General features: G+C 38.7%; 3 protein-coding genes across 3 annotated transcripts; 2 read left to right on the top strand and 1 right to left on the bottom strand.

The window, feature by feature from the left end:
- Nucleotides 1-40: 40 nt before the first annotated feature.
- Nucleotides 41-994, top strand: rnf182 (ring finger protein 182). Its single transcript, XM_014990254.2, has one exon. The coding sequence runs from the start codon at nucleotides 102-104 to the stop codon at nucleotides 891-893; it is 792 nt and encodes a 263-aa protein (XP_014845740.2). The 5' UTR covers nucleotides 41-101; the 3' UTR covers nucleotides 894-994.
- A 1611-nt stretch (nucleotides 995-2605) lies between these two features.
- Nucleotides 2606-24416, top strand: retreg1 (reticulophagy regulator 1). Its single transcript, XM_014990269.2, has 9 exons — nucleotides 2606-2827; nucleotides 4303-4409; nucleotides 5969-5999; nucleotides 20025-20142; nucleotides 20241-20325; nucleotides 20417-20539; nucleotides 20916-20986; nucleotides 21233-21356; nucleotides 21841-24416. The coding sequence occupies exons 1-9, from the start codon at nucleotides 2622-2624 to the stop codon at nucleotides 22350-22352; spliced, it is 1377 nt and encodes a 458-aa protein (XP_014845755.1). The 5' UTR covers nucleotides 2606-2621; the 3' UTR covers nucleotides 22353-24416.
- On the bottom strand, nucleotides 12385-13788 carry LOC106919727 (serum amyloid A-5 protein-like). The gene is made up of 4 exons (XM_014990272.2): nucleotides 13631-13788; nucleotides 13456-13555; nucleotides 13229-13367; nucleotides 12385-12618 (listed from the first exon to the last, which is right to left on the bottom strand). Exons 2-4 carry the CDS (start codon nucleotides 13541-13543, stop codon nucleotides 12480-12482), a joined length of 366 nt encoding a protein of 121 aa, XP_014845758.1. The 5' UTR covers nucleotides 13544-13555; nucleotides 13631-13788; the 3' UTR covers nucleotides 12385-12479.
- Nucleotides 24417-24838: the final 422 nt, after the last annotated feature.

The raw sequence follows: 24838 nt of genomic DNA, 5'->3' as shown, positions 1-24838 counted from the left end.
ACTTTGAAATCGTTTTTTGTAACCCAGGATGGACTGTGGGTTTTCAGTGAAGTGGAGACTTGTGTCTCTGTGAAGCTGGTTGAGGTTTAGGTAAGTCTGACATGCTGGAGCTGCAGAACCTTGAGGATGTTAGCGGCACCGGGCCCCACGCTGATGGACTCGGTTCTGATGAGATGGAGTGTAAGATCTGCTACTCTGCGTATAATCTGGAGAGCTGCAGGCCGAAGGTCCTGAAGTGCCGCCACCGGCTTTGCTCCAAATGTCTCTGTAAGATCCTGGATCTGGGCGAGTCGCCGCCGGACACCCTGGTGTGTCCGTTCTGCCGCTGCACCACCAGGTTCCTGGGGGAGGCTGCGAGGAACCTTCCGGACGACTGCAGCCTGGTGGCGAGGCTGGCTCTGCAGAGCAGGAATCAGAGGAACTTCCGGATCCAGCCGGACTCTGAGGCGGAGCTGCTGCTCAGCCCACGGCGCCTGAACGCCCTGATGGGGAACAACCCATCCTACTCCGCCTCCGGCCTCAGGAGCTCTCCTAACTTTGTAGTCATCACCATCATGGAGCCTCCACCGGCCGCGGCCCAGGACCTCCGGGTCGGCTCCTGCAGACTGACCCAGGACTCGTCCAGTTCAGACTCGCTGGCCTCCGCCTCTCAGAGGTGGACGGTGTGGACCTGCACGGCCCTGATGTGCCAGACCTCGGCCCGGGTTCTGGTGTGGGTTCTGGGCCTGCTGTACTTCAGCTCGCTGCCCATGGGGGTCTACCTGCTCATCATGCAGCGGACCACGGTCGGGGTGCTGCTGGTGAGCCTGGTGCCCGCCAGCCTCGTCTTGATCCTCATCTACGGCTTCTGTCAGTGTGTCTGCTATGAGCTATGGCACTGCTTGCCACCGTGACGGGGACGAAGAACCGGGCCAATCACAGCTCTTTGAAAATAAAGTGGATGTTTCCAACTTAGACACTGAGAACGATCTAAATAAATCTTATTTGTATCCTCTTTAGTTTCATTTCATAACCTAGTTACTAATTCTATGAGGAATGCTTCAAAAACTCTTCAACATCCGTGGATTTGTTATCTTATAGTGTATCAATATTGACTAACTTTTTTAATCGATTAGGACCTTTATTGATAGAAAAAAGGATCAATCTCAACATTTTTCTAGACAATCTTTGGAAATTTCTGAGTTTGAAGAGTTGAAAATATCAAAGTATTGTAGATTAATCTGATATTTTTTGTATTTTTATCAGGCAAATTTTTGACTTTTGGAGCTCAGAGATTTCTTTGTTTTTTAGTAAAATTCTGGGATGGTTTAATGATTAATCTCAGAATTTTTCTGGAGAAAAAAAATAAAGTTCTGAGTTTGAAAAGTCGAAAATTTGCTAAAAATAAAAATCTCAGAAGTGTTGAGATTAATCTAATATTTTTTTTAGAATGTTTTTTTCTGGATTTGAAAGTCACAAATGTTAAACTTTTTAAACAGAGAAATGGTCAGTTCTTTTCTAGAACATTTTGAGATTACTTGCATTAAACTTTAAAGTTAATTTCACATAGTTGATGATTGCAACTAAAATTTCAGGTTAAGTGCTCTCGGAGGCCCCCTGCTGCCCGGGAGGCCACCTGCAGCTCAATTTGCTGAGAAAATTCAAGGCTCATATCTTCATGAGTTCACTTTGCAAATAGCCTGTTAGGCTATTTGTTTCACTGCAAAAATAGTTTTTAGATTTAGTTAAAGTCAGATCGGTTTTGTTGTTCTTCTGTAATAAAAATATTACTTACATTTAATATGTAGTTGCTTTATTTCAGTTTGCCACTTTACTGTGGATGGCAGTACGTGTGTATGGTGACACATAAATGAATGACGTTTCACTCCAATAAATAAGACAACAAACAACAAAACCTGACGTCATTGATGTGACACGCAGCCAGAGAATCAGCTGAATGAGAAACTGCAAGCTGGCGGGAATTAAACTTAATCAGATGGGAAGCGTAGCAAAGTTCCTTTCACAATAAAATAACTAGTTTAAAAATAAAATAATACATTGAAGAGATGAATAAAATTCTGGATGTTCCTGGTGCTGCTATTATTCTGCAATTTGGTAAATTAGTGTAATATCTTTTGTGAGAGACTATATCAGACAGAATTTTGTCCCTAATTGATCAATAATGTGATGACAGAAATGACAGAAAAGTAACAGGTTCTAACATATTTATTATAATTATTATTATTATTATTATTATTAAATATGTATTTTTGTTTTAGAATGACATTTTATTTCTGTTGGCCATTTTTTTATGTGACCAACTCAGATTCTTGTCATAATAAAACTCCAATAATAAAAGTAACAATAATACTCTTTAAGGATTCACATTAATAATAGAAATAAGACATTTTGCATTTTAGATTAGTATTATTTAGATTACATAAAGTTTCAACTCTTATTATTTCCCACTTTATTTAATTTCCATTTGGGATTAATAAAGTATTTTTTTAATTATTTAAAAAAAAAGAACGCAAACACAGAATTTTATTTTGAAACCCCAATCTGGAAATGGCCATAGTTAATACAGGAAATTGACTCCATGCTACCATAGGTGGAACGCAGCGGCAGAGAGCCGTTAAGCAATGCTGGGCAGCCGGGAAGAGAGCGCCGCTGGCGGACAGGAAACGGCTCCCGGGCCGGTGGGTCCCCCGGGGGCCCTGAACCCGGAGCACCGCGGGCAGGAGAGGGCCCCCGGCCGGGTAGGGTGGCGTGTCAGCGGGCTGGTCAGCTGGAGGCAGCATCCGGTCAGGACGTCAGCCCTGTTTGCTGCAGCCAACGCGGTGATCTGGTAGGCATCATGACGCAGGGATATCCGACAAGCAGACCTGTTAAAACAACACCACGATTTTAGATCAAATATAAAATATGAAGCAGTTCAACCTGATCTTTAGATTTATTAATAAAGTTGGTTTGAACAGTTTTTATTAAGAGTAAATATTCCCAAGTCTAATTTAAATAAAGTATACTGTCCTATAAATATTTTTAAGGAGTTCAACGTTGAAATTTCAATAAATTGGTTTATTTTAATTTTAAAGTTGCATGTATAATGTATAATTATGATGTGTGGTTGTAATAAATACTTAATAAAACTTTAAAAAAGTGTTTTGCTATTGAGAAATGTCACTATTATCCACTAATGGATAATAGTTTAATTATTCAGTTCAGCTCTTACTCAGGGCGAGGAGATCAACATTTTATATTATTATTACTTTAATAATTGATTATTCTGAAAATGAATACTTTAATATGATAAAATAAACTGACATTTTCTGCACATTTTTCATTCAATTTACTTAATCTTATTTTTATACAATGTTACAAATACATAAAATATATAAATAAAAACTAATCATTCAATCTCTTTTTGCAATTAGAAAATAAACATTTTACTTCCTAAAATTCAAAATTCAGTAACTGCTCCTTAGTGAACACTTAGTTATTTCTAGCAAAGGATGCATCTGCAGCTAATCAATACTGTGTAAGTCTGGTGATTTATTTTTTGTTTTATCGATTAGTAATTGGATGCAACAGGTACTTAACCGGAGATTTTTATTTTATTTTATTTATTTATTTTCAGAATTTGAACCTGCAGGTGAAACTAAAACTATGCTACTTTCTGGGTAACTTATTTACAAAGAATTTTAATCTTAAATGCAAAATCTATTTTTTCTTTCTAACAGTTTTAAATTAATTACTGCTCTGAGTGTTTTATTCTTTCAGCAAATAACATGTTTTAAAGTCTGTATACTCCAGTTAATGATTGATTGATTGATTGATTGATTGATTGCTAAATTAGCTGACGATTAGTTAAATAATCAATTAGTTAAATAATCAATTCATCCGATTAATAATTTCAGTCCTAATCTAACTGACATGTTTTCTTTTGCACAATCTGTAAAGTTGCATTTAATAGAAAATTTTAATTTGATCTTTTGTTGTTTCCAAATGTCTTTATATTTGTTTAAAAAGAACATAAATTTTACACAAGTAGAAAAAATCTAATTTAGTTTAATGTTAATTGATCAGACATAGAAACTATAAAGTACTATACCACTTTAAATGGTGTAACAAAAATAACTGTTATTTGACTGGAAAATAATTTTACAGGTATAAATATTAGAATATTAGCATGATGGTTTATTTAGCATTATTTCTTCTTTTTGCTCGTTTTTGAACAATAAAAACCCTTTAAATGAGTTTATTGTGACACTTTATTAAACCAAATTGTCTCTTTTGAGCTAAAACTCGGATTTGTGTTTGTAGGTTTGTTGCCTTCAGCTCTTTTCGGATCTACAGCCTTATTTCCATCCTGTTGATTCTGCTGGTCGTCACGGTAACCGCAAGAGATGCTGTTTGGACCAGAACCAAAGGTTTCTTTCTTCCATCTGTTGTCTACACACTTACACCCTTACAGAGACCGATGAGCCTAGCAGTCATGTTTGTAACTGTGGGAGGAAGCTGGAGTACCCAGAGAGAACCCACAGGGAGAACATGAAACTCCACGCAGAAAAACCCAGGACGCCATTTTAACCCAAAACCTTCTTGTTGCTAGGCAACCGCCCCACCATGCATGAATTGATGTAATTTTTGGACATCACATTTTAAGTGCCAGTCGTTAACACTCTGCATACACATTGTTTCAGCGACATGTTAAGATATTTTATCAAGTAAAGCAGGGCTGGAACGATTAATCGAGATGAATCGATTAATGAAATAATCATCAATTAATTTAGTAATCAATTAATTTTTCACTGGAGAAATTATTGTTCTGTCTTTTGAGACATTAGAAAGGATCTTTATATTTTTTTAGAAAAAACATACCAAGAGCCAAAATTAAGCCCAAACTGCACACAAATTATAAATGTTTTTAATTTAAGATCACAAAGTCTCTTGGTCTGTAAATCTGTTCTACCCAGAAATCTGGAAGTGGCAGTTCAGCTTCGCCTCGTTCAAAGTCAGGAAGATAAATCTCCTATTGAGCATCTTTTGCTGTAGTTGCATTTTAGGCAATTAAATTTTCATTTTCTTATTTAAAAATGAATTGAATTATGAGTGTGTTTGCACATTTTAAGTATTTATAATATTGTTTAAAAATAATTGGTTAATTGAAAGATTTGCAGAATGGAAGTTTTTAAATCTGATTAATCACTAGAATAGTCGATTACTAAAATAATCATTAGTTTCAAAGATAAATGGATTGATGGATGGATTTATTGACTTGATTTATTGATGGATTGATTAAATAAACTCTTCCTCAGAGTTAAGATGCTTAGTTTTGAGCTTAATACAGAATGTCAGTATACTAAAATATTTATCATTTTTAATGTCTCAAATCAAGCTTTCATGCTGACATTATTCATATTCTGTGCAGATTTGTTCTAAAAATTAGTAAATTTTTCATTGTCTTCCTGCAGTCATTAAACATTTATATTACTTGGTCCAGTAATTGGGTCGTTTTTGGACAAGATTGTGTCTCAGTGTTTTATTTTAAAGGTTATAAAAGTTTAAATTAATCATCCTGGACAGCTTTATGTTCATTTTCTCTGGTCAGATGTTTCAAACTACAGGCAGGTCCAAACACAGGTTCCTCCACTGGCAGATGATGTCATTCAACGCTTCGTCATTTTTATCCTGATGAGTAACAGTGAGGCACTGAAACCTGAAACCTGTGGCGTCTCATCGCTAATGCACTCCTCTTTAAAGAAGGAAAAAATGACTCTACTTCTGCATTTAGTTCAGATGTAAGGAGCTAAAAGTCTGTAGCTTGTTATCACACTCAGATTACCTGGATTAATGTGTTCTAGGTTGATTTTTCATCTTGTTGCTCTTCATCTTTTCCTTTAAGTGTCACTAATAAAAAACTTTGATATATTTAAGTAGTTATATTGTAAAGTACCATTTATGTTCAGAGCTGTTTTTTCCTCCACAGGAGCTCCTGTGTGGCGCAGCATGACCAGCAGGTAAGACAGGATTCAACCTCTGGACACAAAGCAGGAAATGTGTTTGTTTCACCTGAAAGAGTCAAATATCCAGTCAGACTGGAGGCAGTTTGTACATTTTGACTGGATCAGAGGAAACCCAAAATGTGTCACTAAAATCCTCAAATTTAACAAACAAACATACTGAAGGTAAACACCTGATTGTTCCCAGTGAAACGGATCCTGTTTGCTCTCAGGCTGCCTGATGTAAAAGCCAAACACCTTGATTGAAACATAAAGCTGATCATGTTGACATCACATGAAGGAAGGTCTAACTGGATAAATGTGACTCCAAATTGGAGTTACATGATCCGGTAGGTGGAAGACGTCTAACTCTGCTGGACGGACAGAAACGCTCAGCTGCAGAGAATTGAGTTAGTTTTCTCCAGCTGGATCAGGACACCGAGTGCAGAAAGAAACTGAGACTTCTGCTGTTTTCTGAAAGCTCTTTTTGTTGTTTACATGTGTGAATATTATAACCTGGAGGAGGTTTTACCTCCATCATACATACTACGCACTAATCGGTAGCCACAAAGCTAATGCTTATCATGCAAACAGCAGCCCTGCATTGAAACGACCATATTGGCAATTAAAAGCTATGAAAGGCGGGAGAGAAAGATGTAATGTGTTTTTGGATAGAATCAGGAGGAAGCCCACTCCCTGAATAAAAATCAAGTTTATACATGAATTTTATGATTGTACTGAAGGAAGTTTTCACATTTTCTTCCCAGGATTCATCAGAGAACATAGTTTTTTTACAACCCTTCAGTCGACCGTCCCTGTTGGCTTGTTCTGGCCTGCTGAGTTTACTGCACTTTTATTATTTGGATTGTTTGATTAAAACAAACAGCTAGATATGGCTAAAAAGTTACTTGTTAGTTTTATTTTATTTCTAGTTAGATATTTGTACTAAATATAATGGTAAGATTCTGTGTTTTGCAGCGTTGCTCTGTTGCCCTGAAGCAAAAAGGTTTTGAGTCCAAATCCTGGTCTTTGTCTTTCTGTGTGGAGTTTGGTTGTGTGTCTCTGTTCCCCTGTGATGGGTCAGTGACCTTTGACCTCTTCCAATGGCTGCTGGAGACAAGCAGGTACAGAATGAATGGATAAACGTTGAAAAGCTGGTTTCAACGTGTTTCAGTCCCCCAGAGCCTTCAGCTTTGTTCTGTACCTGCCACCTTAAAAATCAAAACCATCTATTATCTTGTGACAAATGGTGTTTGTACTGAAGGTCAGAGCAGATTCACAAGCTGCTGCAGATTTAGTTTGAGAAATTTAGAGACGCTTTAGATCTGGCATCAGTTCATGCTCTAATTAGATCTTCCTGAAATCTAATAGATCAATAAATAAGAGTTAATATGATCAAAACATAACCAGATTATCTGCATAACTAGAGGTCCTGCATGTGATTCAGTCTAAATAAATGTTTAATTAGCTCAATGATCCTGCCAGCAGATTTTATTGATTTGGATTCGATTTCATTGATAAAATTTTTTATTATTTCCTGCAGACTTTTTATGCATAAATGTAAATCCGTGGGTCTCAGGTTCTACGTTAACATTCAGCGACTTTAGAGTTTGTGCAGCTAAAGACATGATTGTCAAATGAGACATAAATCAAAACAGGAAAAATCTGAGTGCACAGAGAAATGAACTGTGAATGAAAATGACTGTTAAGGTGTTGAATTTATCACATTTTTATATTTTGTTTTGTTTTACTCAGCTGATGATTATTTTGATTAACAGCTCACTTGTTGCTCCAGAACATTTTGAGGTAAAAATCTAAAGAGGATTTAATATACTGTTGTGTTTTATTTCTGTTTTTACATCAAACTTGGAGAAAATAACCTGATTTCCTGTTTATGAGAAAAGCAAACTTTGATTTATGTGAGCAGATGTCCCAAACAGTCTGATGAGTTTTTTTATATACATCTCTGGAATTATGACATCTTACGATGTAAACATTCTGATAAACACACCAACAAATCCACAGTAGCACTTTTAAACATTAATATTTATCTGAAGATAAATATTAATGTTAAAGCTGTTCGACTTTAACGTTTTTATTCATGTTCCTTCACACAAGCTGCAGGAACCTGAAAGGATCTGAATTTATTCTTTTTCTTTTAACAACACCTCACAGTAATTCTTTCCTTTCTGATTTCATTGCATTTTTCACATCCTGTTCATCTAATAATAGAGATAATACAGATTCATGAACCTGAATCTGGACTGCAGCTCCAGAGCTGATTGATCACATATGACCATCTAATCTAATCCTCCTATCTGAGGCTGAATCATGTGATCAGCATAGAAACAACCAAAACAGAGACTCAACCTCTGAATGAACTCACTGCTAACAGATCAATACATTCACTAGTATTGATCAGTAAGTACATATTTAGAGAAATGTGTTTTTGCTGCTTCCATACAGTTAAACACTTTTAATGAAAGTTACAATATTATGCTTACACTGCAAAAACTCTAAATATTTTTGGTCTAGTTTCTATTGCAAATGTCTTAATACACTTGAAATGTAACAAAACTATCTTACAAGTAACTTCTCAGTAAGAAATAGAAGTGAGTTTTGAGTTAATTCCTTAATATTGATGAAAATGTACTTGTTCCATTGGCAGATAAATTCACTTATTAACAGATATTTTCCCCATGTTATAAGTGAAATTATCTGCCATCTTTTCCATCAATATTAAGGAATTATTTACTTAAAATAAGCTCCTATATTTTGATGAAAAGTTACATGTAAGTTAGTTTTGTCTCATTTCTAATGTATTACTAGAAACTGGACCAGAAATACTTAGTAAAATTGAGTGTTTTTACAGTGCAGGATGGTTCCTGTGATCACTTCCTCCGTCCTTCAAGCAAGATTATCACAATATCGTCTTTGCTGCTGGAAGTCACTGAACAGGTTGTTGCTAGGTAACCATGTAGTGAGTGAGTTGCTAGGTAACCACATAGTGAATGAGTTAGATGAAGCCACCAACTTTGCTTTGCTAGCCATGACAGGTTGAGGGGGTAAAGCTTTTCCTCTGCCTACATCTCCCAGAATGCCGTGCGGTTCTGCATTGTGGAATTATTTAACATTCCATCAGAAGTTTTATCTATTGATGCTGATCATATGTCTACTGGGGTTTGTATTGTTATTGGTTTATTGATCAGCCTTACTCCTCTCACCTTTGCCTGAGTTATGACCCTTGCTGAGGATCGCAGGCTGCTCTCCGTTGGAACATCGTCCAGTATTTGGTTGGTCCGTTCCTCCCGGCCACAGCTGGCTGCTGCCTGGGATTCAGCAGAGGTGTCAGGGATTAGTGGGCGCCACGCTGGATGCAACACATCAGCATTATGCAACAGACCGATGGGCGAGTTCGGGTCAAGGATGATCCAGGGTTTGCGTGTTAAGAGATAAAAACAACATGGCTGCTGCTTTACAAAGACTGAAGTTGATCAGGTTGTCATGGAGACGGCTCTGTTGACCATTTGAACGAGCGCCACCCATTGTAGCGCCGTCTCTATGTCACTGTGACATTTGGCTAGCAGGATGGGATTGTGCCACCGCCACCTGCTGCTGTCGCTCCCTGTTGCATTGTGGGTAACTCTACTGCAGGCTTGCAGCAAGTTCAGGAGATTAGCTGCTGACCCGAAATGCAAACTGACAGCTGCAGGATCAGAGCCATCTCTCTGTCTACGTGCCTTTTTATGTGTATGTGGAAAAGCAAAAACCTGCTGGGGAAATCTCTAACATAGTGGCCAAATTTACCTTATTTGGCTCTGATGCCTTAATGCTAATAATGCTCCACAGCCTTCTACATGCAACACTTACTAAACAAACAGGTGAATATTTTAATGCTTAAGATACAAAAAGAACCACAGATTTCTGATCTAGCAGATAAAAATTGTGATTCGATCATAATGCAGTAACACTTTGACATAATTCACCGTTAAAGTAAAACTGTGAAGGTAAGACACAAATTTAGTCCAAGTTCTGTGCAAATCATAAGAAATTGATTTAGTTGTTCTTCAGTGCAGTGGGCACACAGAAGGGGCCCGGACCTGTCCTGTAGGGGCCGTGGCCCCTGATGGCCCCTGTCTAGAACTGCCCATGGTTTTTGTTTTTCAGCTCATTCCTTTGTGTTCAGTTTTCTTTGTGTGGGATTTCTTTAGATCTTTATTTCCTCCTCAGCTCATGTTCAGGCACATATCGGCAGATTAAAAGCTAAAATTTCATGTCAATGATATCAATATTAAATAGAATATCTTCTAAAAGAAATGTTATACCGTTGCATAATATTCCCATACATTAAATTTCGTGATCTGCAGAAACTGCTGAAAAACCAACACAAACTCGACTTCTTGCTTCAGAGGAAAGCTGTAAGAATCACATTATCGTCATCCAGTCCATAAAATATTTATGACATTTCATACTTTAAGTTTATGATTTAGAGATCAGAACCTGATGGACAATATGCAAAACTTATAACAAACTCCTCCCAAGTTTTATGAAAAAGTGGTTTGAAGTTAAAAGTATTAATTAAAAGAGAGAGGTTTGTTTAAAAAAAAAACTTAATGCCAGAATAAATATTAAAAAATAATTGCACTTCAGTAGGAGGGATTTGTGTGAGGAGATTAACATGTTTTCTTCACTTTTTAGATAAATAAAAATATACATCCTAAACAAACACAATAAAGGTTTAACTGTAAGTGTATATTTTTTCATGAGCTTGTTTATAGGTTTATATTTTTTTTATATTTATATATTTTTTTTAAATACACCAGAAAGATGTTGCTGTTTTGAATGCATTTATTTAAGGATTAGGTAAAGCAAAACAGAGAAAATTTGTAAGAAGACACATTTCACAGCACTGTGTAAAGGAGAGTAATTACTTGATGATATAGATATGGGTTAGTTGACAGAGGAACAGAAAACTGAAGGAAACTTCTCAAAGAAAATGACTAAAAGTTCACCAGCAGCAGGCGAATGAACACAACAGAAGATTAAGAAAACTCCCAAGGAAAACAGAAAACAAATCAGTTCTGAGCAGAAAACAACACAAAAACAAAGATCTAACATGACAGCAGAAGTGAAATAACTCTGTGTGGCAGGCAGAGGGCGGTAGAGAGTAAATCAAAAATCTTTTTTCGTTGTGAAGTGATAATTTATATAAACCAAAAGTAAAATATCCAACTGTCCTGAATACATTAGGATTTCATTTTAAGGGGAACCACGATTAGTTATTAAAAATAGACCTTATTTGGGAAATATTTATCTTGTATGTAAAAACAATACAGTAATAATATTGTAGGTTATTTAGGTTTTATGAATTTTAATAAACTATTTTGACAAGAATGTCGCCATGTTGTTCACGCTGCAATACATTCTGGGTAAATAATGCGTAATGGTCCAACTGCCTGGCTCCTCCAGCCAAAACATTAATGACTTACTTTATTAAGCCTTTTTAATTTGAACCTGTAAGTACTTCTGTAGCTCTGGGTCCAGTTTGGCTACAGCGGTTTAGGGTCCGAATTTCGTTCGGTGTTGCTGGTGACTTAACATTTAGCACGGTGATTAGCTCCATTAGCATTTCCGGTAGGAACAGCTCTGTTAGCGCTGCTTGTCTTTGACGTTTCTCCCAGCGGCTGTAGCGCTGTGTCCGGTTCGGCATCAGCTGTGCTGTGTAGAGTCTGCTGTGGTGACAGATACCGGACTTTGCTACCAACACCGAACCTCCACGGTCCGGTCAGGTCGGTGGTGTGAGCACTGCAGGCCGCCGAATAGCCCCTGTTAGCATCTCAAAGAACGTCCAGCTCTGCCTGTCTCAGCGGCAGCACGGCATTTATTTATAGCTCGTTAAGATAACGACCACCTATTAGAGCCGTCGTTGGTTTTACTGGTATGAATGACTCAAAGTGTTGTGGAGAAAAGTCCAGGGTCCAGATTAGGTCCTTCATTGTGTTCCGCTGCGGCTCTCACTGCGCTCTGCTTTCTTTATGTGGGAAATTATCCAGATTAGCCTCATTTTTTTTATCACAGCCGATAGTGACACAGTGTGGTATTATCTAAAATTACGCCAATCAAATGACAACTTCTACTGGGGTAAAATTAGCCTTAATGTGTTTACTCTGTAGACTCTAGTACAGAATGGACCAAAACGCGTCATCAACCCATCGGTGAAAAAATGGTGACCTCCATGGATGAAAAATGTAACAAAAGATGTAAATTTTTGAAGTTATTATGAGTTTTGGCATATCACAAACAGCAATTTTTTAGGCAATAGGAAAATTGCAACATGTTCCAACATGTTCAATTAGTCCTGGATCCTTTTAAGCTGAAAAAGGAAGAAAGAAAAAGAGAGTAATACCTTTTTTTACCTTTTTTAATTTGCCACACATTGCAACTGAGATCATTTAGGCTTCAACACTGTAATGTTTTAACAGGAGTTTTTTAAATTTCTCAGTATTTCTCTGGAAGTCCCTTTGGCCTGTAGCGGTTTGGATCTCCTCCGCTTCGTCCCCAGTGATTTGCTGCCTGATCAGCAGCTTCGTCTTCAGGACCCTGACCCGACATTCCCTGCACCATCTCTCTGAGATCACTGAAAAGGAAAATCCACAATATCACTATTCAGAAACAAACTTGCAAAAAGGAAACAAACTGATCTGTAGACGGTTTCATCCATTATTCCTGCTGGCTGTAAACAGAGCGCTGCTGTGTGACGTCTATGTTTTCTTTTAGAGGTCGTAAACCATTCGCACAGAAGCAAAAAATATCGGATTTAATCAAAAAATCTGAATTGAGCATCGAGACCTTCTGTTTGAATATTTAGGGTTTTTTTCTCTGAAAGCTGCATTTATCAGAGGTTTTCTTGGGCTAAGATTTTGCACAAGGTGGATGAGATTTATATAAGTGTTATAAAAGGAAATCACACCAGCAATTAACATTTTAGTTATTTTATATTGGTCCATGTTGTCCAGGGTTTGCATTACCATAAGACTGAGCTGCAGAATCATTCAACAAATTCTTGTTCTAAACTTTTTTTCGGCTCATAAATCTGCAGTTTAATACATTTGAACAGTTCTGCACATGAATGCATCACATCACCTCACAACAGCAAAACAATGATCTTAAAGTAATCATCTGATCTCTCTCTCAGTCTGATCTTCTTAGATCTTTGCTGGTGAAAGTCTTTGAAGACTCTTTCTCACCTGATGACCTCTGCAACCCACACGCCTCCTGGTCCTCTCTGCGCAGCTTCATAGTTTCCTCTGGCATGAAAGTATTTATCACCGTTCTTCCAGTTGGATTCTTTCATGTCCTGATAGGCACTCCACATATCGCCAGCTCCTTAACAGAAAAAAGCACCAGATATTCATTTAATATAACCCTGAAGACTTTCAGTAACAACCCCAGGACTGACTGTCATATTTTCTACCTTGAGCAGCTTCACCAGGAAAATTGTACCACTGAGCTTCAGATCCAGCGATGAAAATTAGAACAATTCCTGCTAAAAGCATCTTCATTGTTGCAGAAGCCTGAAACAAAAGTAAAACTGGAAATACACCAACATATGCAGAAGTTTTGAGGAATTTTCTAGATTAAGTACTTACTTCTCAGAGTGCGCAGACGTTTCAGTAAAACCTCAAGGATTCGTTCTGCTAACTGCAGAGACAAGTCCCTTTTATATTCTGTGGCAACAAATGGGCTGTATTTCAGAACCGGGGGAAATCCAGATTATTTTTTACAAGACCTGACTGGTGAAAGTGAAAGTGAAAGAAGAGTGCATCATATCAAAACAGAAACAAACCATGTTACCCTCTGGGTTTTTCTTTTTATTGGGTAGATTTAAGAATTGAGTCATTATGATGCAGTTTTTCCACAGCAAGAAAAAATAAAACTGGAACTGTGTGCGTGCGTGTCCTATTTAGGACCATTTCTGGCATAGACCAGTGGCCCTTATGGGGGCCAAAGTCCAGTTCTAATGCAGTGCCATGGACCCCCTTGTATAAGGTCAGGGGTCAGGTTTAGAGGTGGGGTATGAATTAATTTTTGGTTAGGGTTGGTGAAAATGTCTGGTTTAGTCATCATAAATGTTTCATTTTATTGATATTACAGATAAAGTTTGCCAAAACTGGTTTATTTATTCTTCAAATTCATTTTTGTTCAGTCTGAAAGTTATTTTCTCCTGGCATTTATTGATGTAAAAGTTTCGTCCTGTTGCTCTTGACAGTTGGCGGTTAGCAACCAGAAACTGTCAGCTCCTCCCCTTTTTCCGTTATTGCCTGTAACTGTATTAAGCATTAAGATCAGCTCTGTGTTCTCTTTACAGATATTATATTTTAGCATATACCTCAGAGAAATGTAGTTATACTCATGGTTTCATGAGTCATACTGCCATGTTTTGCATGTTTTGTTTTTAACTGTTTATATGCATTTTAGCTGTGAACAGTCTGACCTTTTTCTAAATATTTATAAATATAACTGTGAATAATGTCTAAAAATTGAATGATCCACAAAACATTGTTCTATTATAGTTAATTTATGTGAATTGGTAAACTCTTTATATTCAAAGGTTTATAACCTCACGCTTAGTATAGTTCCTGTAATCAGTCCTTGTCCAAGTGTCACAACATGTAATTCAGACTCTGGCCACTAGATGGCAGTTCTCAAACTCAGTGATTTTACGTTAGTAATTTTTCTACATATTGCGATATGAGCAAAATGCCCCGAGCAAAATGGCCGCCTTTTGTTTTGTCATAAGGAGCTCAGGTCTGTTTGCACTCATTGAACAGATTATTCAGTTCCTCCAGGAAGTTGCAATCTCATACTTAAAGCATTTAATGCAAATTCACATCACCTTCTTAATTTCTGTATTTCCTTCTTTTCTGACCAATCACTGCAACTCGGCTGAATTTTAACCAATTCAGCCCAAAACCCCATTTTTATTTAACTTCCTGTTTCAGTACATCTCTTGAAATCATTTTAAGATCTTAGGATTTGATTACACTAACACCAGATTATGTTAACTTGAATGACCAATAAGAAATAATTCTTTTGACATGATTTTGGTGATATTCCAAGAAGGTATTTGAAAATGTTATTTGCATTATTAAATATTATGTTAAAATTCCTGTCTTTTTTTTTTTTTTTTTTTTTGGGAAGGTTATGAGCAGCAATTTAAAATTTTTTATAAACTTATTATGGCAAAGATATAGCTTTAGGAAAATTTGCCAATTTCTCTGCAGCTATTTGAAAAAGAAGCCACGAAATCGGTAATTTTATGCTGCAACAGTCACAAGAAAACATCACATCATCCTGGAGGTACTGAGTGTTTGGGCTCATTAGGAGTGTGTGTGTGGACTGGGGACTTGGCCGGGATTTACCCAGCGTCTCATCCAATGGCTGCTGGATACGGGCTCCTGCCCCCCATAACTCTGCATGGATAAATGGATTCAGACTTACGGATGGATAGAGAAGTTGAACTTACGGATAACATAGTCAAAATGTGAGACAGAGTTGTCCTCTCATCAGTCCATCCATCTCTGTCACTGGGAGTGTGTGTGTGTTTGTGGGGACGGGGGTGATGTTGATATTGGGCAGGTGGGTGGGTGTTGTTGGTGGTGGCAGCTGTTTCATGAAGACCCCCCTCCACCCTCAGCCCCATTCCTCTGTACTCCTGACGGCTGCCGGGTGGAATGCAGCGTGACCCAGTTATTTTTAGACGAGCCCACTTGAAATACTCCAAGCTGGGTTTCATTGAGGATAAACAGAATCTGCTGTCAGACTGTCGCCTGCTTTGCCGTGATTTAGCTGCTGAAAAACAGTGATTCAACCTCAGTGTTACATCCTACCAGAAAACCTTGTTCTCGTAGTTCCTTCAACACCTCTGGAAGACTTGTGCTAACATCTGGAGATGTCTCCTGAAGATCGTGGGGCAGGACTAAGGTACAACGCTTTGCTAGAGACAAAGAGCTATTGTCTGATCGATGCTTTTTGTTTTTTCTTGTCTAGTGAGTTCTTGGATTTGAGAGTTTGGGAGATGATTAAACTGCTTCCATCACACATCTTTATCCACCGTTGTTGGGCTTTTTATGCTCGATGTAATTCCAGGAAGATGGTTCCCTATAATTAGGATATTTATGACCTGGTTTCATGGTAAAACTACAGCAGCGTTATTGCATCCCAGCTCTGCGTCTCCCCATCTCTCTGAAGTCTTGAGTTACTCGTAGCTTTTTGGTCTCCAGTGTCGACACTCGCTGGTTGGCTTTTCTTGTTGACGTTTACAGGGAATCGGATCAGCCCGTTCCGCCCGGTTACTGTATGTGTGTCTGTATGCAGAACATAAACAGGGATTAGTTGCATCAGAGGCAGGGTTGTTGTAGCAAATAGCCACACAAACAGGCGGGTAAACATATTAACACCCCCGCCTCCAAGCCGCATCATAAGATAATTCTGCTGCCATTAGTCACATTGTTTGTCTTGGGTCTATTTTAGAAAGTGTCATGACCGGGCTTGTTAGAGGCTCAGCAGTGCCGTCCTCTCTGTTGTTTCTGAGGTCCTGATAGGGTTAAACAGGATTTCCGTCCAGCAGCTGCTCCTCCCTTTGTCGCCCACGTCTGACTACCAAGGATCAAACCCTGACAAGGTCCATCCTTTCACTTTAAATTTGGATTTATAAATTTTTTCAGAACCAGCTTGTCACCTTATTGCAGAAAGAAGGAGCAGATGCTTTTCACCAAGCGCATGTAGCTCCAAGTGTTTTGCAGATTCATCCTCGCATGTTCAGCTACATCACGCTCTCTGGAAATCAGAGTCTAACAGGCGCGTGTGCTTGGAAGTCGTGCAGTGGGCCAGGTTTCAGCGGACATTTCGTCATAGGAGTTACTTGAGACGCTGACGTTTTGGTCAGATGGGCGCAAATGAGACACTACAGCTTTTTGTGGCCACCTGTGTGTGTTTCCAGCAGCTTCTTAAGTCATTATGAAGAGATGTTGGGGAAAGAAAAAGTCCTTCTATGGTCTGTTCTGTGTGCCCAGACAATGGAAACAGTTTGTACTTAAAAAACAAAACCTTTTTGTCAGATGCGCTAACATGGAAGATACATTTGAAACATGACACACTAACTTAAATCAAATTTGTTGATGAATTCACTGGGAATCAACCAATAAACACTGTAGAAATATCTGGTTAGAACAGCATGCTGGTTTCTGTTCCTTTGCTTTCGCTTCCCATTGAAAGTTCACCTGGTCCAGTGGGTCTGTGTTTGCCTGAATCCTCAATGCACCACTGCTGTGGTTCTTGCTGAAGTTCCTCCTGTTAAAATAAGTTGTTGCTGTCCATTGTCGTGGGACAGACTGGCGACCTGTCCAGGTTGTACCCCGCCTCCCGCCCAGAACGTTAGCTGGAGATGCCAGCAACCCTCCTGACCTCACTAAGGACAAGGGTGTACAGAAAATGGATGGATGGATGGATGGATGGATGGATGTCCACTGTCGCCCTCTGCTGACTCAGGATGGGGGATTGCACCATATTTAAAAAGAATAAAATAGAATTTGGTTTTGTAAAGTGTCTTGAGAATAATAAACCTATAAAATGACTAAAACGGCAAACAAAAAAGCTTGACTATTCGTGATGAAGTTTGTGGAGGAGGTCAGTGGCTGTGTTGTTGTGTTGGAGGATCAGGATCAGACAAAGGATACACTGAAGGAGGCTAAAGCCAGCTAATCATTAAGCCAAAGCAAATAAATGCTTTGGCGTTTGAGTTAGGTGGTCATTCTGTGTATTAGATTGGAGAGCTATAAATGCTCAGATTAGCCTGAGATGTTGAGCAACTGATAGACTGGCAACTTCCCTGGGTTTAACCCCACATCCCCCCCTCTTCCCAATGAAGGCTGGAGAGGCAGAAGCATCTCACCCTCCTGGACTTCAGGGTTTCAGTGATATAGATAAGGAACAGAAGGATGCAGCAGTGGGCACCGCTAACTGAAAGGTTAGCAGCGCTAACACTAAGGAGCTAATTATAAACAGTTCCGCTAATGCTAAATAGTTATACCAACATGGTATTTATGGGAAGCTAATTCTAAAGCATCAAATCAAACCATCACAAGATTAACATAAAGAGGCTCTGAAAACATATATGTACATTTCTGCTTATAAAGTGCTATGTCAACATGGTATTTAGTGGAAGCTAGTGCTAATCACTATACCAACAAACTATTTATCAGGAGCTAATGCTAAAGCACAAAACCAACCTTGTATTTAGGAAATACTAATACTAAAGTGCTATATTAAGATTATATCTAGGAACCTATGCTAAAGCGTTATATCAACATTGTATTTAGCTAGAGCTAATGCTTAATCACTATGTAAACAAGGTATTTAGCAGATGCTAATGCTAAGGCTCTAAATTCAACCATGTTGGCACCCAGGAGAACAGGAAGAGGCTCTCAAAACAATTAATATATTTACATATTTGTATCTATTTGTATAAAAGTAACACCCTAGTTGTTCATTTAAGTGTTGAATTCTTCCATATTCGTCATTCGCTCGTTTGTTGTACACAGTTGGGGAGGAAACTGTTTGTGTTTAGTAAATATTTGTGCGTTTTGATTCAAGAACCACATTTATGTAAAACCTGAACTTCCTTAATTAACCACAGCAAATCCAATTAACTGAGTCTTATACAATATATATGCAAACATCATAAACCAATAAACAACCATCTAAAGTGTAAGCAGTTAGTCGTAAATACCAAGAGGAGATGACTGAGTTGTTGCTGCAACTTGATCTTCATGGTGATTTTGCAGCAGTTGTTCGCTGTTTCCAGGACAGCTGCTCACACAGGACAGGAAGTTTCCATCCTCAGCTGGATTTAAATTTAGTGCTTAGTCGTTTCACGTGATGAACACGATAAGAACAACAGCTCGACAAATTTAAAAGGAACAATCACAGGCATTAAGCCGGAAACAGTTCCACTTGGCCTGGGTTAAACTACGCAGTTATCTTCTGTTCGCTCTGTTCCCACATTTTAAACATAGTTTTAGCCAAAAAGTGACAACTCTTGATGTAATGATGTAATAAAACTTTTACATTCATTAAAAAAACCTCTCATGTATTTCTAGCTGACCTGGGGTTGGATCATTGTACATCACAGCATGACCAGTGTATTATCACTTCAGTGTGTTGGGTTGGCTTTGAAACAAGGACAGATGAAGGATCAACATTCCAGTGCATGGATTTAAGAGAGGAAACATGCCTTGCATTTTACACCCTTACCTGGGTTTTCCCAGACCAGTCACGGTTTGTCCTTGTTATGTAAAATAAGAACAGGAAGTGATGCGAGGGAACTCCCAGGAAAGAAATTAAAGTTTTATTTTTCAGCTGTCTCTGAATTCCCATCTTACTCTGGAAAACTCTGTCTCCTCCCGGTTTCCGTCTGACACCTGTTTTAGCAATCATCCTCCTGGTGTTTCATTGGTCATGCCTAAATTTAGTGGTGACACTGGATTTTAACAGGCTGTTTTACATGCACTAAATCCTCAGCTAAATATATGCATCGACATCAATTATGCAAAGAAACAAACAGCAAATTTCAAGCCTTTCTTTCTGTTATTTATGATTTTCCACTTAGAGCTAATTAAATCATGACCATTGAGGTTAGAATACCACGTCGGATTGTCTAAACATCAACCCAACTTAAAGGTGATGTATACGTTTTTATTCTCGAATGTCTGCACAGTCTTGTTTAAAAACATTCACTCATTCATTTTTTTGTGTTACTACTCTAATATATACAAAGTTAAACTGCTTGATGTAATTTGGTAAAAATCTGTCCAATAACAAACAGATTCCTGTTTCATTGACAGCAACCCCTGCTTGTGAAAAACCCTTTTTAACAGCTCAGCTGTCAGAGAAGCAAGGCGTTGGGGATCCTCATCTGATGAAGGGACACACATTTTTCAGCTTCAGTGACTGATTCTGGTTCCTGGGTTTGTGTGGTTCTAGTTGGGAGATCATTGATTCTGGGCAGGACAGCCGGTCCAGAACCGGACCTCAGCTCGGTGACTCCCTGAGACTTTTCATCCAGGAGACGTCGGCGTTCAAACAGCAGAACCCTGGCAAGGTGAGCCTGACAACCTGGCAACATGAGCTTGAGTTTGTCATAAAACAAACAGAAATAAATCTGAGTGAAGATGTTCGTTTGTGTTTTTCCTGCTGTAGTTCTGCCTGCTGGTCTGCAGTCTCTGCACCTTCTTCGCTCTTTTGGGTCGCTACGTTCCAGGAATCGTTATCTCCTATATCATATGTGAGTGAAGCGACCTGTCGCACTCTTTTCTACTTATTTTATAATTACTGTATTGAAACGTGTTGCATCGATCGTTGGTTCCTTCCTGTAGTGCTGGGTATTTTCCTGTGGCCTTTGATTTCATCTCAAGACAAAAGTTTGTGGCTGAAGCCAGTTCTGCAGAAGCTGGACTTCGGCATCGGACAATTTTTTTATAAAATCAAGCAGAACCATGGTAAGTATTAAACACTATTTTTCTTTAAAATAACCAGACTTATTTGTAATCTGTTAAAATCTGCAGGCCTTCTGGACATCTTTGAACTTTCACAGATTTTTTAAATAATTTTATTCTGTAGTGGGGGGATAACATACTCCCCTCTGCAAACCTGAGCCTGAATATTGAATCCACATATTAAACAGTAGCAGCCATAATGTATTTTTAGATAAATGCAGTATAGCTTTATTTATCTTATGTAAAAACTTCTTCCAAATAAGCTCACAAATAAAGGGAAATATTCAATCTATAGAGGTGTTTTTCATTATCTTTTCTTTTTAAACAAAGTTGCATTTATTTGAGTTTAATCTGATCCTTGTTGCTTCGTTCCTTTCAGAGAAGAGACTCGTTCAGGCTCAGACGGAGAGAGAAGACGTCGAATCCGACCTTTCTTCAATGTTTCCCAAGGTTTGTAGTTGATTTTCTCCTTCTGGATCTGATTCTGTTCACTGACAGGGTCCAGTCAGAACAACTGGAATTCACCACTTATGATCCTTATGAGTCTTGTTAGCTTGTTAAACCTTCAGCGGGAGTCGGGTGGGTTGGAGGGACTTGATAAAATATGTTTAAAGTCAGAGTTTTTTCCCTACATTTTATACAACTGACAGCTTTTAGTGCAAAAGGTAACATTTCTGTGTGTTTCTGGTGAGCCAGCTCGACTCCACGGTGTGTAAAGACATGTCGGTGTCAGATACTGAAGTGTCTGACGTGACATGGACGGATAACGGCACTTTCAACCTGTCAGAGGGACACACACCGCAGACGGAGAACTCAGAAGGTGAGAATATCAGAACCTGTTTATGTCTTTCTTAGTTTACTGACATTTCACAGGTTTATTCTGTAAGAATGTTCACTTAGTGCCATCTAGTGGTGGAATTTAGCCACAGGCAGGAGACTCAAAGCGCAAACCTCTTAAGATTGAGTTGGTCTTTAATAGCGCTGTTGGTATGAACTCAAATTTCCAATTGATATTTTTGATTAAGAACAATTCAGCATTTCTTTTATTGAGACTTTTACTACTTGAGATAAATATTTTCTCCTGAGCAAACTTATTGTACATTTAAGTGCTGTATTGTTTGTTACTATGTATTGTTTGTGAAAGTCTGTATGTTCACAGCTCAGTTTTTCCCTCCTCCAGCTGGCTTCAGTAAGGAGTCATTTTGTAAAAAAGAGTTTGTCTGAAGGCGATGGAGACGAGGATATGACAGTCCTGGTTGGTTTTTCTTCTTAGTCACTTCTTGGTCCAACTCTGCTTCTTTCAGATCTTGATAAAGAGGAATTGTTCACCGCTGGTCTCCCAGATTTCCCTTCCCTTGATAACGGCACAACAACCAACGGTGACGATGACCTCAGCCTTGACCTTTCCTTACCTCCGCCTCAACCAATCAAATCAAACCGATCGCCTCCTACGTCACACGAAGGCCAACCGAGCGGCAGCGCGCTGGAACTGGTCAACCAGATGGCCGGTGACGTCATCGCCGCTGCCGTTACGTCCGCCATCCAGGAGAGGATAGAGGCTGCCGTCGGATGCTTGTCTCTGAGCGAAGACCCCGAGAGGTCAAGGCCTCCGGATTCGAGCCGACTGCTGGACCTGGCCGAGGAGTCTGACAGCGAGGTGGAGGACTTTGAGCTGCTGGACCAGTCTGAGCTGGAGCAACTGGAAGGGGAGCTTGGGTTGGTAGAGGAGAAGACAAAACCAAAAGAGGAGGAACCGGCCAAGACCGACAAACCAGCCTCATCTGGATTCTTCTCTAAACTCCTCAGACGCCACTGATTGGTGAAAAGTTTGGCAGGGGAGGGTAGATGGTCACAAAGGACAACCAGAGTTTCTGTCACCTTTGGCTTCTTTTTGAGGAGAAAGCATTACCATTTTTCTCTTTTAGAGCTAGCTTTTACATTTGAAACATCTATTTCAGCTCATGCGCAGCAGAGGTTCACTTACTTTAGTATATATGTCGATCTGGTCATGATGTGGAAGTTCTTAAAGGAAGCAGAACCTGTGATTTGAAATCTGTCTTCAGTAAAACAGCCTGGGCAAAGAAAAGGAAGTTAGGAATGTCAAAGCCTATCATTATTGTTCCACACTAGATTCTACAGTTTAAAAGGAATTAAAAACCTCACAGTAACTCAGACCGTCAACCTTTTAATAAGTAAATACTCGTTCTATGATATTTCTCATCAGATAAGTTTCTGCACCTCCACAGCAGCCAGTCAGGTGAAATCATGAACCTCAAATCAACATGTCATCTTTCTCAGGTGGTCATACTGAGGCCTTTCAGGACTTTACATTGTTTAGATGCATTATAACTCCATTATAAACCCAATGCCATGCTTTCCTGCTCCTTATTTCTAACAACAACACTGCAGGTTTATCTTTGACAGGCAGGCCAAAATAATTGGGATTTAAACTCAGAGCTTCTCTGTCTCTCAGCAATCAGTGCAGCAGATCCTGGGTGCAATTTGGAGGTATGTGCGTTGCTTCTCAGCTGGGAACTCAACATATCCCAGTTTCCTTTAGCAAGGATTCCTTGTTACTGGGGTGCTTGTTGTCATGAATAGAGTGGATTGCTCGTTGCCAAGAGGGAATTTATCAGGAGCAAAAACGACCAGAAATGTTGATGTGATGAGAGTTGGAGTTTTATTCACCATGTTTTTCTTCTTCCATTTGAGTCTCAAATGTTTCTAAAAACAGCCCTAGTAAAAAAATCACCCAACCATTTTTTGGCAATAATTTAAAGTTTTTTGGTGCCCAGAAAACAAGTCATTTTAAAAACATAATCCGATTTTTAAATCACAATCAACAGACACTGCACTGTTACCTAGCAACCCCAGCTGAGTTCCAACACATTTGGTCAGCTGGCTTTCCCACTTCATGTGCTGTACAATGGCTGCTGGAAAAGAGAAGTGTTTTGTTGTTGACTTGCCATCCAGAAACCACTTTGATGCATTCTGGTTGGTTGTGCAGGAGACTCCACTTCTGCTTTTCAAAGATGGACGGTTATATAATTGCACATCTGATTTCAGCCATTTTCAGGTGAGAGTCTAACTGAGTTCGGGGCGTGGCCAGCTGTATCTTCTTTGTATTTAAAGTGACAGGATGCACCAAAACAGCTCATTGTGAAAGGATATTTAAAAAATAGGCAGAACAGAGCAGAATAAAATCTCTTTATGTAAGAATGATTTTGTTAGATCTATCCTAACCTGCTCATGAAAGCATAACAGATCATCTCTCATTTGGTGTGAAGCTGTTCTACCTGGCTGCCAGCAGGCTTGTACCCTACAAAGTTCTTTCTTTCGTCCAGTATGGGGTTGTGAAATTGGGTTGTTTTTTTTTCTTTTTTTTGATAGATTGCAGATAAGACACTGACTGTTCATACTGACTCCACAGAAGCAATCCTAACCAGTCACCTGAAATCTGGCTTAGTTCTTTCAAATACAAAGAAGTGAACAAGTTAATGGTGACAATCACTGCATAGTTACATTTTTTAGGCTGAGATGAAAACATTGTTCATGACTGGATCGTTGATGATGAAGGTTTAAAGATAATCAGGTTCATTGTATCTCCTGCGTTAGGATCTTAGTGTTCCTTACTTTAGCAAACATTTCTGCAGCTTTTTCACTTTTCTTTTGATGCAACGTGCAGCTGGTCTCAGAATAATATGCATGGATATCTAAATAAACATCCAACAGAGGGGCTGTAGGAGATTTTGTGGATTTTTGGCAGTGAGCTGCTGGGACTCAGCAGGGAAAGACGGGATCCGAATGAGGAAAAACAGAGAAATTAGACTGAATGTGAATTCTGTTGGAACAATAAAAGAAAACAAGTTTGATAATATAATTGTACTGACTTTTATTATTCACAATATTATCCGCTTTCATTTGTTGTTCCATTTTTATTTTTGATATTTTTTTCACCTTATGATTTTAGTTTCAGCTGTGACAATTTCTGCTTTAAACTGCAAGGTTATATAAATGCAAAATAATAATAAAAAATCAGGATCACATTGTTTTTTTTACTTATTTGTCCAAACAAATCTGGCATTTATTTCTGACCACATTAATCAGAAGTGCTGCATCTCAATTATTTTACCACCAGATGGCAGTAAATGGAAAATAAATTGGTTTATTGTGGCCCAGATTGAGGCGTGATGGTTTCAAAAATCCCAGTCTGTGTTTCCACCAGACCAATGATTGCTATTTATTAATTTTTGCAATAATTCAAAAGCTGAGCTGTGTGAATTTGGATTACCCTACTGCACG

Source organism: Poecilia mexicana, unplaced genomic scaffold, assembly GCF_051168715.1.
Source record: "Poecilia mexicana isolate PSO_F unplaced genomic scaffold, ASM5116871v1 scaffold_17, whole genome shotgun sequence".
NCBI classification, from domain to species: Eukaryota; Metazoa; Chordata; class Actinopteri; order Cyprinodontiformes; family Poeciliidae; genus Poecilia; species Poecilia mexicana.
This window is presented reverse-complemented; position numbering and strand designations above follow the sequence as displayed.

Excerpts from the sequence above, each read along its gene's own strand:
- rnf182 (XM_014990254.2), top strand. The coding sequence starts at position 102 with ATGCTGGAGCTGCAGAACCTTGAGGATGTTAGCGGCACCGGGCCCCAC.
- retreg1 (XM_014990269.2), top strand. The coding sequence starts at position 2,622 with ATGCTGGGCAGCCGGGAAGAGAGCGCCGCTGGCGGACAGGAAACGGCT. Across the intron at positions 4,410-5,968 it reads TGTTTGGACCAGAACCAAAG|GAGCTCCTGTGTGGCGCAGC; the intron begins GTTTCTTTCTTC and ends TTTCCTCCACAG. Across the intron at positions 6,000-20,024 it reads TGGCGCAGCATGACCAGCAG|TTGGGAGATCATTGATTCTG; the intron begins GTAAGACAGGAT and ends GTGTGGTTCTAG.
- LOC106919727 (XM_014990272.2), bottom strand. The coding sequence starts at position 13,543 with ATGAAGATGCTTTTAGCAGGAATTGTTCTAATTTTCATCGCTGGATCT. Across the intron at positions 13,368-13,455 it reads TCCTGGTGAAGCTGCTCAAG|GAGCTGGCGATATGTGGAGT; the intron begins GTAGAAAATATG and ends TTTTCTGTTAAG. Across the intron at positions 12,619-13,228 it reads TGGGTTGCAGAGGTCATCAG|TGATCTCAGAGAGATGGTGC; the intron begins GTGAGAAAGAGT and ends TTTCCTTTTCAG.